General features: G+C 34.5%; 1 protein-coding gene across 9 annotated transcripts in view; it reads left to right on the forward strand.

Annotated features, from left to right (window-relative positions):
- Nucleotides 1–16,479, forward strand: part of ADGRB3 (adhesion G protein-coupled receptor B3) — a 448,710-nt gene that overhangs the window by 261,726 nt on the left and 170,505 nt on the right. For all 9 annotated transcript variants that reach the window (XR_010997055.1, XM_068183751.1, XM_068183747.1 and 6 more), the window contains 2 exons: nucleotides 6,984–7,086; nucleotides 12,942–12,985. Coding sequence is in view for 8 of the 9 variants with exons in the window: in XM_068183751.1 (XP_068039852.1) it covers nucleotides 6,984–7,086; nucleotides 12,942–12,985 (147 nt within the window). In the remaining variant the exon portion in view is untranslated. The remainder of the gene's footprint in view (nucleotides 1–6,983; nucleotides 7,087–12,941; nucleotides 12,986–16,479) is intronic.

Here is a 16,479-nt window from a genome sequence, read left to right on the forward strand (position 1 = left end):
TTCTCTTATGTTAGTGAATGAGGAATCAAAGTAATTATTAAACTGTGATATAAAAATATAACACATACCCAGGTACCTCTTGTCTCTTCTTTGTTTGGAATATAGCACTTTGCATTTCCTTAATGAAATACATTTCTTATAATGAAGCTATACTGAAACTTTTAAGCTTACATCTCTTACCACATCAGGAAGTATATCACGCTGGATTTATTTGCCCATGGCAATCATATTCAAAATATGGTCTCATGGCCTAAAAATAGTACCTCAAAAAGTCACAATTTCAAACTACTTTCATAGAATTATATAGTATTGAAAAGTTTGGATGGGAAGGGGCCTCCAAAGATCATCTAATTCTAACTTCCTGCCATGGGCAGGGCCACTTTCCACTAGACCAGGCTGCTCAAAGCCCCATCCAGCCTTACCCTGAACACTTGTAATGACAGGACATCCACAGCTTCACTGGGCAACCTGTTCCAGTGTCTCAACACACTTGTAAAAAAAATTTCTTGCTTGTATGTAATCTGCATCTATCCCATTTCAGTTTAAAACCTTTGTGCCTTGCCCTATCACTACAGATATTGGTAAAAGTCTCAGTCTTTATCTTGACCACCCTTTAAGAATTGAAAGCCTACAATAAGGTGTTCAATGGAGCCTTCTCTTCTCCAGGATGAAAAACCTCAGCCCTCTGAACCTTTCTTCATAGGAGAGATATTCCAGCCCTCTGATCATTTTCATGACCCTCCCCTGGAACTGCTCTAACACTCTTGCCTTTCTTGTGCTCCGAATTTCCCAGATGAACACAGCACTCTAAGTGGTGTCTCACAAGAGCAGAGTAGAGGCACAGAATCACCTCCCTCACCCTGCTGGCTATGCATCTTTTGATACAGCCCACATTGCCAGCTTATGTTCAATATTTCATCTACAGTATCCTCCAGAATGTCTTGAGAGGCTGCTCTCAATCCCTTTACCCTCTAGACTGTATTGATACCAGGGATTGCTTCAGACCAGATGCAGGACCTTTCAGTCAGCTTTGTTTAACTTCCTGAGTTTTGCATGGACCTAGCTCTCAAGCCTGTGAAGGTTCTTCTTGATGTCATCATCTCCTTCCAGCGTGTAAACCACACTGTGGTGTCATCTGAAAATTTGCTGAAGATACCCTCAGTCCTTTTGTCAATGAAGATACTCAATACTACTGAATGCATTTTAGCACATTCAGATATTTTAATGCTCATTCAGATAGAATTTCAGCAAAACCTTTCATACTGTCTCCCGTGGCATTCTCCTGGAGAAGCTGGCAGCCCATGGCTTGGACAGTCACTAGGTGATAAACTAGCTTGGATGCCCAGGCCCAGACTGGTGATGAACCCTTTGGTTGGTGAACAGTCGTCTGTGTTGATGTGAACATCATTGCCAACATACATCAGGTTGGCGAACAGTCTCTAGTGGGGTTCCCCAAGGCTCAGTATTGTGGCTAGCCCTGTTTAATACCTTCATTGACCATCTGGATGAAGGGATCAAGTGCACCCTAAGTTCACAGATGATACTAAGCTAAATAGGAGTTTTGATCTGCTGGAGTACAGGAAGGCTCTGTAGAGGAATCTGCTGGACAGGCTGGATCAATGGGCTGAAGCCAAATGTATGTGGTTCAACAAGGCCAAGTGCTGATTCCTGCACTTGGGTCATTACAATCCCATGCAGCACTAGAAGCTGGGGCAGAGTGGCTGGAAACCTACCTGGTGGAAAAGGACCTTGAAGTGTTGGTCAATAGCAGGCTGAACATGAGCCATCAGTGTGCCCAGGTGGGCAAGAAGGACAATGGCATTCTGACCTCTATCAGCAGTAGTCTGGCCAGCAGGACCAGGCAGTGATTGTCTGCTTGTACTCTGACTCACTCCATGATGAGGCCCCATCTCAAATCTTCTGTTCAGTTCTGGGCCCCTCACTACAAGAAGGGCATTGAGGTGCTGGAGCAAGTCCAGAGAAGGGCAACAGAGCTGGTGAAGGGTTTGAGGCACAGTTCTTGTGAAGGGAGGCTGAGGGAGCTGGGTTTGTTTAGCCTGGAGGCTAAAAGGAGGCTCAGGGGTTCGCTTTTCATTCTCTATAACACCCTGAATGGAGTTTGTAGCCATGTAGGGGTTGAGCTCTTCTCATTGGCAATTAGCAACAGGACAAGAGGAAAAGGCCTCAAGCTCTGTCATGGGAGGCTCAGGTTGGACATCAGGAAGAATTTCTTCACTTAAGGGTGCTTAAGCATTGGAATGGGCTTCCCAGAGAGGTGTTGGAGTCCCTAGACCTGGATGCATTCAAGAAATGACTGGATGTGGCACTTAGTGCTATGGTCTAGTTAACAAGGTGGTGACCAATCAAAGGTTGGATTTGATGATCTTAGGTGTCTTTTCCAAGCAAGTGATTCTGTGATTCTGGTGATTAGGTGATTCTGTGAATCTGTAACTTGAAATTGGAAAAAAAGCTCCAGCTGTGGTTAGTGCTGAATTTGTTGAGTCCTTATACTCTGTAAAAATTTGAACTGACATGCAGGTTTTAAAATGATCTTTATTATGGTCTGTTTTTATAATTTTACACTTGTTTGGGTACATGAATGAAGGTTTCTATATATCTTAATGCATTTAGAAAAGGTTCATTCTAGTTTACTTGCATTTTGCAATGAAAAAACATCATCTTACACAGGTTTATATTAGCTACTCTTTGTACTAATCTTGCTTAACTGTAATAAATATTATCATCATAACCATATTAGTGCTGAACACAATGAAATGCTTCACTGCTTTACTGTTGTCTGTGTAGCAAACACTGTAAGATGTGAAGGAACGTAACATCATCTGTTTTTTATATGATGCCTAGAAGTGCACAATACAGGAATTAAAAAACATTCTGGATAAGTATCTTATTGATGATTTTCTAAGTGAAACGACAGTTAAATATATAGCAAGGGTAAGACTAAAGATGAAAAAAAAAATTAAACAAAGGTAAAATAAATAAAATGATCTCATGATGGAGTTCAAAGGCCACATCATTTACACCTGATAACCTAATAATAAAGGTGATTTCTACCAGCTGAATTTAGATATCAAGAAAGCTTTACCAGTTCCCATGTGATTTCAGTTCCTGGCTTTACAGGAGTTAGAGTGGGAATAAAGAAAATATTTGGTTGTAGTTTCCAGTAGAATAAAGATGACATGCATTCCAATACGTTCCTTAATTTTATCACTCAGAGGAATGCAAAATTCTGCATCATCACAAGGAGCTGCTTTTTAAAAATAAACAAACAAATTTTTTAAAAATCTCAGTATATCATTAGGGAAGGTCTTCCAAAGTACTTAACCACAGAATCAGAATCTGCTACATCACAGGTGTTCTGTGAGTACAATGAGGATTTCATTATCTAGAGCAGCCTATACAATATATTTCACAAAATCCAAAATGAGCTGCATTTTACCATATGTGTTTGATTTTTCATGGTTTTATTAGCATAGAGTCTACTGGAAATAACTAAACACAGTGTGAGATGGGAACTTGCTACTATATTAATATAGAAGTTTTTGGACTTGTGTTTAATCCTACTGGTACATGTACATTAAGGGAATTTTGCCATGAGTATTTAAACAGGAGTTTAGGGAGACAAAAAGAAAAGGTTCCTCCTTATAAAAATAGAAGAATGGGTTTTTTTTCCATGCACAAGTAAATAAACTTCATATATTTCCTAATATATTTTGCTGCATTGCACTGCTCTTGTAATGTCTTACAGATATTTTCATAGCAGATACTGAAATAGCGAATATTTTCAGAATTCTAGACTGAGTATTATTTCCATAGCTCTTGCACCCCTGAGCACATTTATGTTATTGTTAGGTTCAAAGAAAATTGATTCTCAGAACAATACTCATCTAAAAGATATTATCTATAATTTCTCTCTTGAGCACTCTGAAGGAATGCATTGCATATTGCCATAATGTAAGATAGTTTTTAACTTTTCCTGTAAGAAATAAGAACAAATAAAGAATCAATGATTTTGCTGTATCAAGTGGGTTTTTTCCATCACTAACACAGCCACCATAAATTTCCTGCTAAAATTTTCTTCATTGAAATGTTCTTTGCCCTCATTTGAAACATTGTTTCTAACCCTGAACTTCAGGTGCTCTACAACCAAAAAGGCCCTTAAATTTCTTTGGGTCAGCTTTGTTAGACTAAGGATGTACCTCAGACAGGCTTTTATTGCATCACATTACAGATTTAGCATCCATAATTTTTCTGTAATGCATTCAACTTTTACACATTGATCAATAACTTCGATCATGTTGTCTTGAGATAACAACATACCTAATTCATAAGTTCATTTTTCTTTAGTAACAGATTCATTCTAAAAAGAGAAGACATGAATTTTATACCACATAGAATCAATATGATTTCCCTTATATAAAAGAATATGCTCAAAATGTATACCCTGATAGGAAAACGGCTTAATAAAATAATTATTTTATTAATATTATTATTAACTCATATCAAAAAAAAGCTTTAGGACCCCAGCTCTGAAAGCATTTCTTGAGCTTTTAATCCATCACTTTGCTATTTTGAATCTTCAGGAATTTATTCAGCCATAGTTTCCAAGAAATTTAATAGATTGTTTTTGAATAATTTATTTCAAAACTTAACCCTGATGAGCATCTTTCTGGACAGGCAGCTGAGCACCATCCAGTAAAACTTAATTTCTCATTAAAGTTTAATTTTAGATTAGTTTTGATGAAGGAGAAGGAGCTAATTGTGAAGTCACTCTCCACAATAAAAAAGCTGTAATATAATGTACTGGTCCAAGAAGTGTGAGATGGATCATTCCCATTCTATGTCATTCGCAACATAAGAGAGACTGAAACTAAAATGTCAAAGGACATTTTGTAAAAGCTGATTACTTAAATTCCTGGATAAGTATTCTCAAAACTAGGCTGTTGTTTACAAAAAAAAAAAAATATCTTCAGCAGAGACAGCAGTGGCATTGCACCAGTGGTTTTGAGATATTTTCAAATTTTTGAAATTGTTTTGACTACAAAGCTTTGTGCTTTAATTTAGAGGCATCTTAAGATGCTATGTGAGTTTAGAATATACTTTAGAATATACTTGATAGATTGCATTCTTCCAGGGACTGTCCAAGCAGTTAAATATGAAATATGCAAGTAGGCATTCAGCCCAGACAGGACAGCAATGAGGGATGCAGTTTTCATTTCACAGTAGTAGGCAGTTATATTTATTTTCTTGTGAAACAGTCTGCTAGGGGCTCTTGAGAATATAAGGGGATTAGTAGAGTTTTAATGAGACTGAGGTAAAATGAATGTACTGAAGTTACAAACTAGGTACTTAGATGTTCTTTCAGATCTTGCCCTAGAACTGTTATAACTGTACCAAAATGAGATAGACCAAGGAAGACATTTTCAATCACAAAGACTGACTGTAAAAGAGTATTGAAGTAGCAGTATTTACAATAGTTTGCATGAATTTCCAAAATTGATGTAATCTCTGAATAGAAAGTAAGTGCTATCTTCTCTTGTCATGATGTATTAGAGAAATCAAGTATTTTATTTATTTGGAGTTTTATTGTTTTTGGGGGGGTTGGTTCTTTTTTAATAATTACAGATATTCAGCTACTGTAATTCTACAGAATGCACTGAAAATTAGCTAAACTTTAAATTTTAACCTCATAGATTTTGTCAATAGTGTGTGAGATTTTAAAGTTTAACAATAGCCAAGAAATAGGAATTAAGTAAAATAGAAAGTCAGTTCCATTATCTTTATATTATATGATTTGACTGAGTAAAATTGGACTGGAACTCATACCTTGCCCCAGAAGTACAATTTCATTCCTTGTGCTGAATGAAATGCCTGCCAAGCTAAGTTTCTATTACTGTAGCCATGGCAATTCCTGTTTCAATGATCCAGCAAAATGGAATTCTCTCCTAAATACAAACTCCCTCGAGAAAATGAGCCATTAAACAATAACAGAAGCAAAAGAATATTTATACTGTCTATTATAATTACATCTAAACTGTTTAGTTTCTTTGATAACATCCTTTGATAACATCCTTTGATAATATTTCTGTGAGATGTGGTAAGCAGCATTACACGCAAAGAAAATGCCATAATGATCACCAGAAACAGTCAGGCTGATAACTGATGGTCATTCTAGACCTGATGGGGTCATAAGAAGCAAGGATCTCCGACATGAACGTTGTCAACATGTCTTTATGGCTCTATTAGCATAACCTTGGCATTACTAGGTCTGTCCTGGAAAGGTTGCTAGGATACATAGTGATCCACATGTTGCATGAAAAAATAAATTGATGATGAATTAGAAAAAATTGACAGAAAGTTATTATTCTATATAACCTGGTACAATAACATAAGACCAAATCTAATCTCGCATACGAAAAAAAATTCATTTGTTTTGACATTCAGTCAGGGCACAATTGTGGTTTAAATTCTGAACAGTATTCAGCTGATGAAGTTGCCCACTCATATACCAAATACAATTTTCTTAGAATTGGAAAAAGGTATGTTTTCTTCATAAGCAATTCTTCACAATCCTACTGTTAACAGTCAGAAAAAAACCCAGTACAGCACTTTGGAAGAAAAATGACTGTCTTTTATAAAACTTATCTAGTAGGTCTGTGTTGAAACAAGTAGGTGAGATACACTCAAACATGCATAGAATGTTTGTGTCATCAATTCATTCTCCTAATTAATAAATAGTAATTTAAGTAATTGCACATCTTGCATCAGTGGTGCTTTTCATTCTTCAGCATGTTGAGTACAGTTGAAAGTAAGTGTTTTCACCACTTTCAAACAAATTATACTCTCCCTTAATATTTGTCAACTAAAGTCACAGAAAATACCTGATGAAATCTTCAGATGTAGTATTAGAAGTCTCAGTGAACCTTATAGACACTTAAATTTTCCACTTTTGCATTTTCTTCCAGGAATTTTACAGTTGTTAATTCAAAAATCATTGTTGTTACTATACGACCTGAGCCTAAAACTACAGATTCTTTCCTGGAGATAGAACTGGCCCACCTGTCTAATGTAAGTACAAGGATAGTTGATATGCTTTTACAAGAGTATTTGCCAGATCACATGAGAGAAAATAAGTGGTGTTGTTTTAAATATCAGGTGATAAAAAGCAGTTTAACTTCTAAAATTTAATCCTGGAAACAGTGTAACAATCTTTGAAAGGAATGTGTACTTGTTTCTTGCATGCATATACACAAAACAAAATTAATTGTTCTTTTGTGAATGTTGATGGATTTTGTTAAACAGCAATTTCTAGTGATTAGTTTCCATTAAATGCATTCATGGTTACAATTGAAAATGTATTATTGCACTGACTACTTAACCTTTTGCTCCCTGCATAGGTCATAGAGCTACAATAGTTCTTCAGGGCCTTTCTTCCTTTCTTTTATTATTTTATAGAAGCCAGTTTTTACTTAACCCATTGTAGCAGACTACCAAAATGCTTGGGTTCCAATTTAGTTTACAGTCCTCATAAATGCCTGAGATTTTTTTGTGCAGTCATTTTAATTCTATACTTTTCAGGCTTTAATCTCACATTAAAAAGATTATAAATATGAAAAAAAGGACTTTATTTCCAAATATATGAAGATATAAAGATTTTTGTCTTTCTGTTTTTAGCAGCTCACAGGGAGAATAAAATATATATTTTATGGAAAATTTTTGTCATATACAATACTGGGAAAATAATGTTAAATAGCAAGCATGGGGGTAATTTATGTGAAGGCACAATATATAAACTCTCTCTGTTTATGTTATTAAGAGCTAGAGTTTACTTTGAATAAAGTCACAAAGAGACAGAAGAGACAGTTACTCAAGCTTTTGAAAATAGCATTATTATGCAAGAATCTTTAAAGCTGTAATTTTTAAGTTAAAACCAGTTACTCAAGTGGTCATACAGATAAAATTCACCTACAGAAGTTCCAAATATTTCAGTCAGTAGCAAAATTGAAGTAATGAGTCTAGTCAAAAGTATGAAGAAAACTTTTTGAACTCCAGATCTGTCATTAACATTTTACTCAAGGTTAGAAAAAGCTATTTTACCTTCAATGGTCATTATGACCCGCCATGCAGTTCCCAGAAAAATACCAATACAAAGAACATCTCAATTAAATTTTGGCAGAAAGAAAGGAACAGAAGAATATAAACTGAGCTGACTCCTTACCTTTTGAAAACATTAAAAGTGTATTGATGAAGAATTGTGTCGATTTGGGATTTTATGATTCTCTGTTTCAATTTATTTATAAGATGGTTTAGGACATGTAGATATAATTTTTTGTTTTATTCGCTTTCAAACCTAAATTACATTGTCAATATTAGAAGAAAATCTCAATCTCTAACATAACTTCTGATTTTGTCAGGTATTTCACTAAAAATATTACAAAACATTTCCTGAAGTAAACACAAATTAATCCTATACATCAGGGAAAAAAATCAATCACCTTCAAAATAGACTATTTGTTTTGATTCTATTAAAATCATTATTAGGAAGAATTTATGGTAATTTTCAATGCTAGATTTTATAGTCAATTATTTTAACAATGATTGAGGGGCTATAGCACAAATTGCAGAATGACATTTATATTTTGAAACTGAAATCACTACTTGCAAAAGTAACAGGTACAGTGGGATGTGGGGTAACAGGTAAGAAAAAAATTCTCATTAATTTGGTCACATGCAAGAAAAGGTTTAAAATTATATAAGAATATAATACTAGTAAGCAATGTATCAGCATTGAACATATTTCTAGACCTAACACAAGCTAATAAAACAAGCACAACACAGGCAAGAATAGACTAATAAAAGGTTGAACTGCTAGCCCTAGAAGATGAAATTCCACAAAATTCTTAGAAAGCACTTTTCTTATTCATCATTTTTTTATCAGTCCCTTTGATTAATTCACAGAGCAAGTTTTTGCCAAGTATGAAATGCTTGGAAATTAAAGGTCATTGTTACAAAAGATGAGATTAGAGACACTGATTGTCACCTTGCTTTGGCAGTCTTTAAGTAACAGAATATTAATCAATATTGTATGAGCTCTTGTCTTGACAAAGCAAAACGATAATAACCTTTCCAATACATATCAGGTAATTTCTCGTTTTTTGGTTTAGTTTTTGTACTATAATGTAATCCAGAGAAGCATCAAGTGCTTAGATCAAATTTTCATGCATACTATATTTATGTAGGATCTCAATCCATCTGAATATACAAGTTGGAATGACAGATATAATGACAATATATTGCTCCAGAAAATCTGTGAATACAAAATCAGTTATATAATTTTAATATCTTTAAATATTTTGTCACTTGTGTTCAAGACTTAGCCTTGATAATGGAACTTTGGTTTAAAGAAATAAGGTTGTAGATGCACAGAAATAATATTTTGTAAATTTGAGTATTCCTTTAGACTGAATCTAATTCTTTGCTATAATTTTCTCAGCTGAAAGTAAGGATTTATTCTAATATACTTCCATAGAACAAGCTTTATGTACATACAGCAAGATAAAACTATTGTTAAAATATCTTTAATATTTGAACATTATATATTAATTGCTCAAAGATTAAACATGTCCATTAAATATATTAATTATTAAAGAGAAAATAAAATATGTTCTCTTTCATCATTTTTTTGATGTCTCAGTGTTATATTTTTTCTTTCCAAGCCTTTGGTCTTACAAACGCTGTTCATTTATTCAGAACACTTTGTTTGCAAATTGATTTAATGATGATATTTTAAGCATTTTGTAGAGCATGCCTACTAGTACATAGGAGTATATCCACACAGTTATTTCACCTCCTTATCTACAGACTAAATTAAGTAGATAAGATATTATGAAAAAAGATGGGCAAATGGATAATTTAAAAAGAGTTAATATGGCTAGTTAAAATCAGGCTTAAAATATCAATTTATTCAAAATTTATAATAATGTCTTCATTTTTTTATCCAGTTTGTTAACAAAACTGGAGGATTATCTTGTGAAGGAAGTACAAACCAAAATTGCATGTGCTGCTTGAAATATATTGCATGGTATTTGGATTTGTAGATAAATACAAATATAACAGAGAGCTGACCAGAATGGAATGTGGGTTGCAATGCTCACTTGGTTAGAGCATTGTACTAATAACAAATACCACCAAGGTTGTGGGTTCAGTTCCCATATGGCCATTCATTTAAGAGTTGGGCTTGATGATCCTTGTGGACCCTTTTCAATTCAGAATATTATGTGATCTGTGATTTAGAGAACATGATATTTGGTCTTATAAACTGTGAATATGTAGAGGAATAGTGGCCACATTTTTCCAGTAGATTAAAGGGACACCAAAGCAATCTTTTTTAAAAATGCATAACTCAAACAGAATCATATTTGCTCTAGAGAGAACATGAACTCTCACCTTCTGACAGCACAGAAATTTCCTCCAGGGCTACTAGACTAAGGGGCGAGCAGTAGCATAGGGCAGGAAGCTTTCAATGTGACTGAAAACCCTGGCTGCAAAACACATTTGGTACTATGCTGGATAGCTGTCAAAGTTGCCAATCACATCTTGAAAATTCAGTTTTATATGCCAGACAGAGATACATACACACACACAGTCACACACATATGCCCATTTTTGAGATACCCAAGTAATGTACTGTAGGGGCTAAATCAATGCTACAGCAGTTGAAAACACTAATGAACACAGTAGCTGCTTCCTTAGCTGCAGCTGAGGAATTAGCTGGTAAGAGCACTGCCCTCACAGACAGTCATGGCTGTTGGGGGCAGGCTACAACAGCAGTGCAACATTGCCAAGAGGTACCCCAAAAAGGCTGTGAAAAAGGGAGCAACAGATTAAAGGCAAAGAAGCAAATACAGAAAGTAGCTCTTTGTGGTCCCTGCAGTGCTTGAAGGGTATTTGATCAAGTATCAAAAGAGGAAGAAGTTCTGAAAGGGTACTGTGCCCTTGCAAGCTGCCACTTCTGGTGGAACAAACCCTCCCACAAGACTTTCCTGTGGAACAGGAGTAATATTTATCCTACTTCCCATGTTTCTGCCTAATCTCTCAATAAAGACTTCAATGGCCAAACAAACTCTTTCTTTTCATTTGAATACATTTCAAAGAGAGCAAAGTGTGTGATCTGACAGCAATTTTATCATGTTTCAGTTTTCTGCAAAGCTTTTTATTCCCCTCTATTTTGGAGATTTCTTTATAATGGACATTTTTGGCTGAAAGTGTTTTTTTATTAATTCTATTTTCATTATGAGAATAGCAAGCATGAACTGTATTATGTCAACTTCTTGGAAAGACAAGTCTTAGAACTGAGAGATGCAGAGCCTTCTATGTTGCAGCTATAGAAGTACATTTTTAAGTGCATATAGCTGTATCAGATTTTAAGTAAAACTTCTTCACCAAGACTTATTATACAAATTAATACTCTTTATAAAATTACATTTTAAAGAAAATTTAATTCTGCACTGATATTATTTTGTTTCCAATTCTTATCCTTCTATCTCTTAGTCCAGCAATGTATCTGAAAGCTCCTGGCAAGTGATGCAGCACCTGGTCTCCGAATCTCAATTGCCCTATTATCAACTGCTTTGTCCTGTGGCTTCTTCCCCTTCCTCTTCTTTATATTATAAATACTTCAGGGGATGGAGCATCCTTTATTTACGTTTGTATAGTGCTATGTAAATATAAAGTGCCATAAGTATATGTTGGTTTTAAATATTTATATTCTACTCATAAAATTCAATACAGTCAGCAAAATACTGAAGTAGAAGTTCAAAAATTCCCTAAATGCCTCTCTCACAAGCACATCCAGAAGGACCTTTTTTATCTTTGACAAAGACATAGATGGAATAATTTAAATATTTAATAGATTTCTACTTTACAGGTTACCATGTTCTTCTATAAATAAATAATTTTTGAGAATAAAATATTAAGGTGTGCTTTGTTTATATGAAAGTACCTTTATATCTACTGCATCTACACTGTTCACTAGCATTGATATCCAAAAATAGTGAACTCCACCTGTTTCTTCAAATCACTTATGATTTTTAAAAAATATATTTTTATTCTATATTGTATATTTTTTATGTAGCTCTGACTCCTGGGAACATCTAATGCTTATGGTGAACAGAAATATAGTTTAACAGTTTTGAGGACTTCTAAGTCAATCTGAGTGAATTTTAATTTTGTCTCTACAGGCAACAAAATAAACATGAATAATTTTATAGATTTTTCAGTTTCCCAAAAAGTTTTCCATTGTTCACTGAATTGTAATAAAACCCTAGATTCCCCTTCTGTTCTAAATCAAATCAGAAATCTTCCACGGAGTTTGAAGAGACAGGAGCTAGTATTGTAAAGCTCAACCACAAACAAAAAAACTATATTTTGAGCAAAAACTCTGCTGATTGAGAACCTAATTGACAAACCTTTGGACAGTGAATGTGGACTCTGTGAATCTTAAATCCCAACCTCAAGACATTTTGCCCAACATATGCTTAAAGTTTTTAAAGCCATTACTGATTTTGACTTCCACGTTCCTAAGGGGTCTAAAGTTCTTTGTCTAAAAACCCCAGAAATGTTCAGTCAAGTCTCTTAACAGATTAACTTTTATCTCATATTTTACTTCCACTAGTATATGCCAAATAGACAACTTTGTGTTTTCCTTATCTAAGCAGAGAATGCACATATACTCTGCTCTGAGATTCAAGTGCCTTCAAAATATCCTATTAGAATTAACCTTAAGCTTTTACCATTTCAGTGGCATCAATTCATCAGAGTATCAGGATGATCTTGTAGGAAGAGACCCAAACAAATTTTTAGGTCAAGCATGACAAATATTTTTGCATACGGGTAACTAATAGATCTGTTTGTTTTCTTCTTAGGGCACATTGAATCCCTACTGTGTGCTGTGGGATGATTCAAGAATGTAAGTGACAGATGTTTGCTTCTATTGCTATAGCTAAAGTATTACAAAGTACCTAACAGTATTTAAATAGTTGGTCAGTAAACGAGTTGATACAAGGGCAGAGAAAGTGAACCTTTGACAGACTGGAAGTACTGCATTCTCCAGTCACTTGGCTTCCTTTTTACAGATACTTTTTACAGATACAGAGACTGAAATATTACAATATCTCACCAGAAAGAGTCTACTCACATAGTAATTTTAATCTGCTTTTTCAAAGTTAAAATTAGAATGGCTAAAGACTGTAGTTCCTTCATGGTGGTTGCTGTGCAACAAGCAAGTGGGTAAACAATGAGACAAATAACTAAGGAAGACTCCCATTTCTGTTACTGCAGGGAGAAATACAAGTATTCAAGTGTGATCCCCACAGCAATCTTCATTTTAGTTGGTTCAAATTTTCATTTAGGTTTATTAAAATAATAGCTGCATATTAAGCAGTGAAATCTTACTCTTAGTCTTCTACATTTTTTAGTGTTTCCCTTCTATAGCAAAAAAATAAAATGTTTCTGTAAGAAAGCAAACTGATAAAATTCAGTTGTGGTTTAAAATTAATCCCAAGTTTGTGCAGTTGTAATTTCCTGCATTAATCTTTCACTTTAAATCTCCTGTTAAAGTCAAGGTGAACTTTGCATCAATTCAGATTAAGTGTATCAAGAAGAATCCCTATATGGTTACCATGTTATTGTTTTTTAAAGATGATACTGTACTTCTTATCCAGGTATATTATATATGTCTTATAATACAGACTTATCTACAGTGTCAGAAATTGCATGGTTTTGGTGATTTTGTGAGTGCTTTTGTCCTTGAGCTTGGATTTACATCAGCACACTGATGGCTGAGAAACATTATAGTACAGAAATGTGAAACTTTGGACATGATACTAGAAATCTTTCCAAATACAAGTAGTACCATAGTCTGTGCCTCTTCAAAATATTCATAATAACATTATTTGCCAGTAACATCATAGTATTCAATTTCCATTAAATCTGTGGAATGAAGTACATCATTTTATGCATTATTAGGAGCACATAAAAATGCAAAAGATTTGGACCACATTCTTTATTTTTCTCTTCAGAGTATTTTGCTTATACAGAAGTAATACAGTGCTTTGTTTATAATTTTTATATGGGTTACTTTCAGTACTGTGCATTTAGACCACATGCTCTGATTTCACTGTTCCAGCCCAGAATATCAAAGGCACATTTGAGTGTGCCTTGAATTAGACTACTAAAAAACAAACCCTGACACCATGCTGCATATTTAACAATGTGTTTAAAATATTTTATTCAGGTATTTGGAATTAATGTGTGAAGTAGTTGCAAACAAATGCATTTTGTCCTTGCCACTTGTTTTGCATTTCTCTTAGTATTTTTTGTGCTATGTATAGGTACTGCTTTCAATATGATTTGGAATCTAGATTGAAAAGTAAACTTGTGAAACATCTAGAATTTACATAAAGCTTACATAAAATAGTCTGAGGTTTTTGAGAGAGAAACATGCACTTTTGTGTTCTGAAGGATATCTTTTCTAGGCATAGTATTTAATAGTAGCTATTGAATATGTTAGAAAATGTGAAGACTGGGGGTGTTCTTGGAGATGTGTCCATTTTTAAAGTGATATGAGCCCTGAAATATTCCCAATAAGATGTGATGCAGCAAGGTCTGCATGGACACCACTGTCGCTTATTTTGAAAATGTACAGGTGATATATTTTGAGAATATGACGTTATCTCATATCAGAATGTGTAACAGCAAGAGCAAACTTCAACTTTTTTCATCCATCCCTTTGGAGAATACTCTTAGCTTATTCAAAATTTATTTTTATATTTTTTATTATTTTGTTTCTTATTTTCATTTGGACCATTTTATTTGTATTTGTATTTGGTCAGGAATATTTCAGAATTTGTACTTTGATATTGTGAGTTTTAAATTATGAAAGCTCTATAAGGCTGAGTCAGTTTCTAACATTTATAAATCTAAACAAATAAATATGTAGAGGACTATGCAATTGGTTAGGAGCTCATGATTATGTTGAGTTCTTGGTGACTTGGTTTTCTTTTATTTTTCTACTTTCTCTAAGTCTCAGGAATTAGTTATCTTCACCAACTGGATTTGATGGATTAATAGCCTAATTCACATTGCAAATCCTACAGAGCTGTGATGTACTCATGTCCTTCCAAACGGGACAATTTTTGCATAACCAGGACTTGGCAGGCGTTTTGGAATAAACCCAAAAAAAGTAGTCTGCTTTACATGAGGATGCTTAACTAATCAATAGACTGTCATGAGTCGGGTGTTTTAAATTAAGTGGTTGTCAGATGAAAACTGTGTTTGCTTTTATCATTGGTGTCCAGCCAGCAGCAACCTCTAATGGGTTTTTCCACCTTTTTAGCCACTTCTCCCACACCTTTATCTACATTGGAAATTCACATTTGGTAAATGATACTCCCTCCACTAATCTTGTCAGTTTAATACTTCTCTGGCAACAAGAAAAGCTTTATCTACCTGGATTTTGGGCATGCTTTTCAGGAGATTGAATAATGATTGCAGGTCTCTGACTTCCATCCTGGAAGAAAGTTCTGGATCTCTGTGCTGTTTAATCACACCAGATCATCAAACTTATTCTACTGGCATTGATATCTGTGACAATTTTGTCATCCAAACTTTGGTAAAAGTATTTTTAGTGCATTCTTTCTATGAGATTTGGTGATTCTTTCCTCTGATTGTTTTATAAGGCTTCCCATTTATCAAGCTGGCAGCCTTGTGCCCCTTCTGTAGGCATCTAGTCGAATGTGTGTACAATATTGAGACAGTGGAACTAAAGAACAAAATAATATGTCATATATTAAACTCAATCCAATAATGCAACATTTTATTTCAGTTTATTATCCCAAAATATAGAGCACATCTCTCTGTGGTGATTGAAACCAGGCTTTTTTATGATTTCTGGTGCTTCCTTTGATACTTCCAGCTTCCCTACACAAAGCTGGTAGCATCAGTTGTGTGTAAGTGGTGATTTTTCCCCCTCAGAAATGAGTGATAACTTCACCTACGCATTTCAGAAAATGTATTCAGATGTTGCCTTCAGAAAAAATCACAGGATCCTGAATGCTTCTTCATCTAGTTCATAGGAAAACTCTTGGAATATTTTTACTTAACATTCTAAGGAGAAACAATTCAGTTCCTTAAATCAACCAACCAAAAAATTCAGACGGAGTTGTGTCTTTTCTCTTTGCATTATCTAACATGAGCAAACAATCCCCACTGTCAGGAACTGTTTGTGATTCATTAGTTCAAGAGTCTCAGTCCACAAAGAGAAGGAAAAGGAGTTGGTCAGGTATTTTTCAAACCTACAGAAGTGATTTTAAAGATTGTAAGATGAAACAAAACTTGAAAGCTTTTCTTTTGTCCTTCCTAGCTTTCTGGAAAGGAAAACAAGAAAGGACAGGGAGACAGCAA

This window comes from Anomalospiza imberbis, chromosome 3, assembly GCF_031753505.1.
Source record: "Anomalospiza imberbis isolate Cuckoo-Finch-1a 21T00152 chromosome 3, ASM3175350v1, whole genome shotgun sequence".
Lineage (NCBI taxonomy): Eukaryota > Metazoa > Chordata > Aves > Passeriformes > Viduidae > Anomalospiza > Anomalospiza imberbis.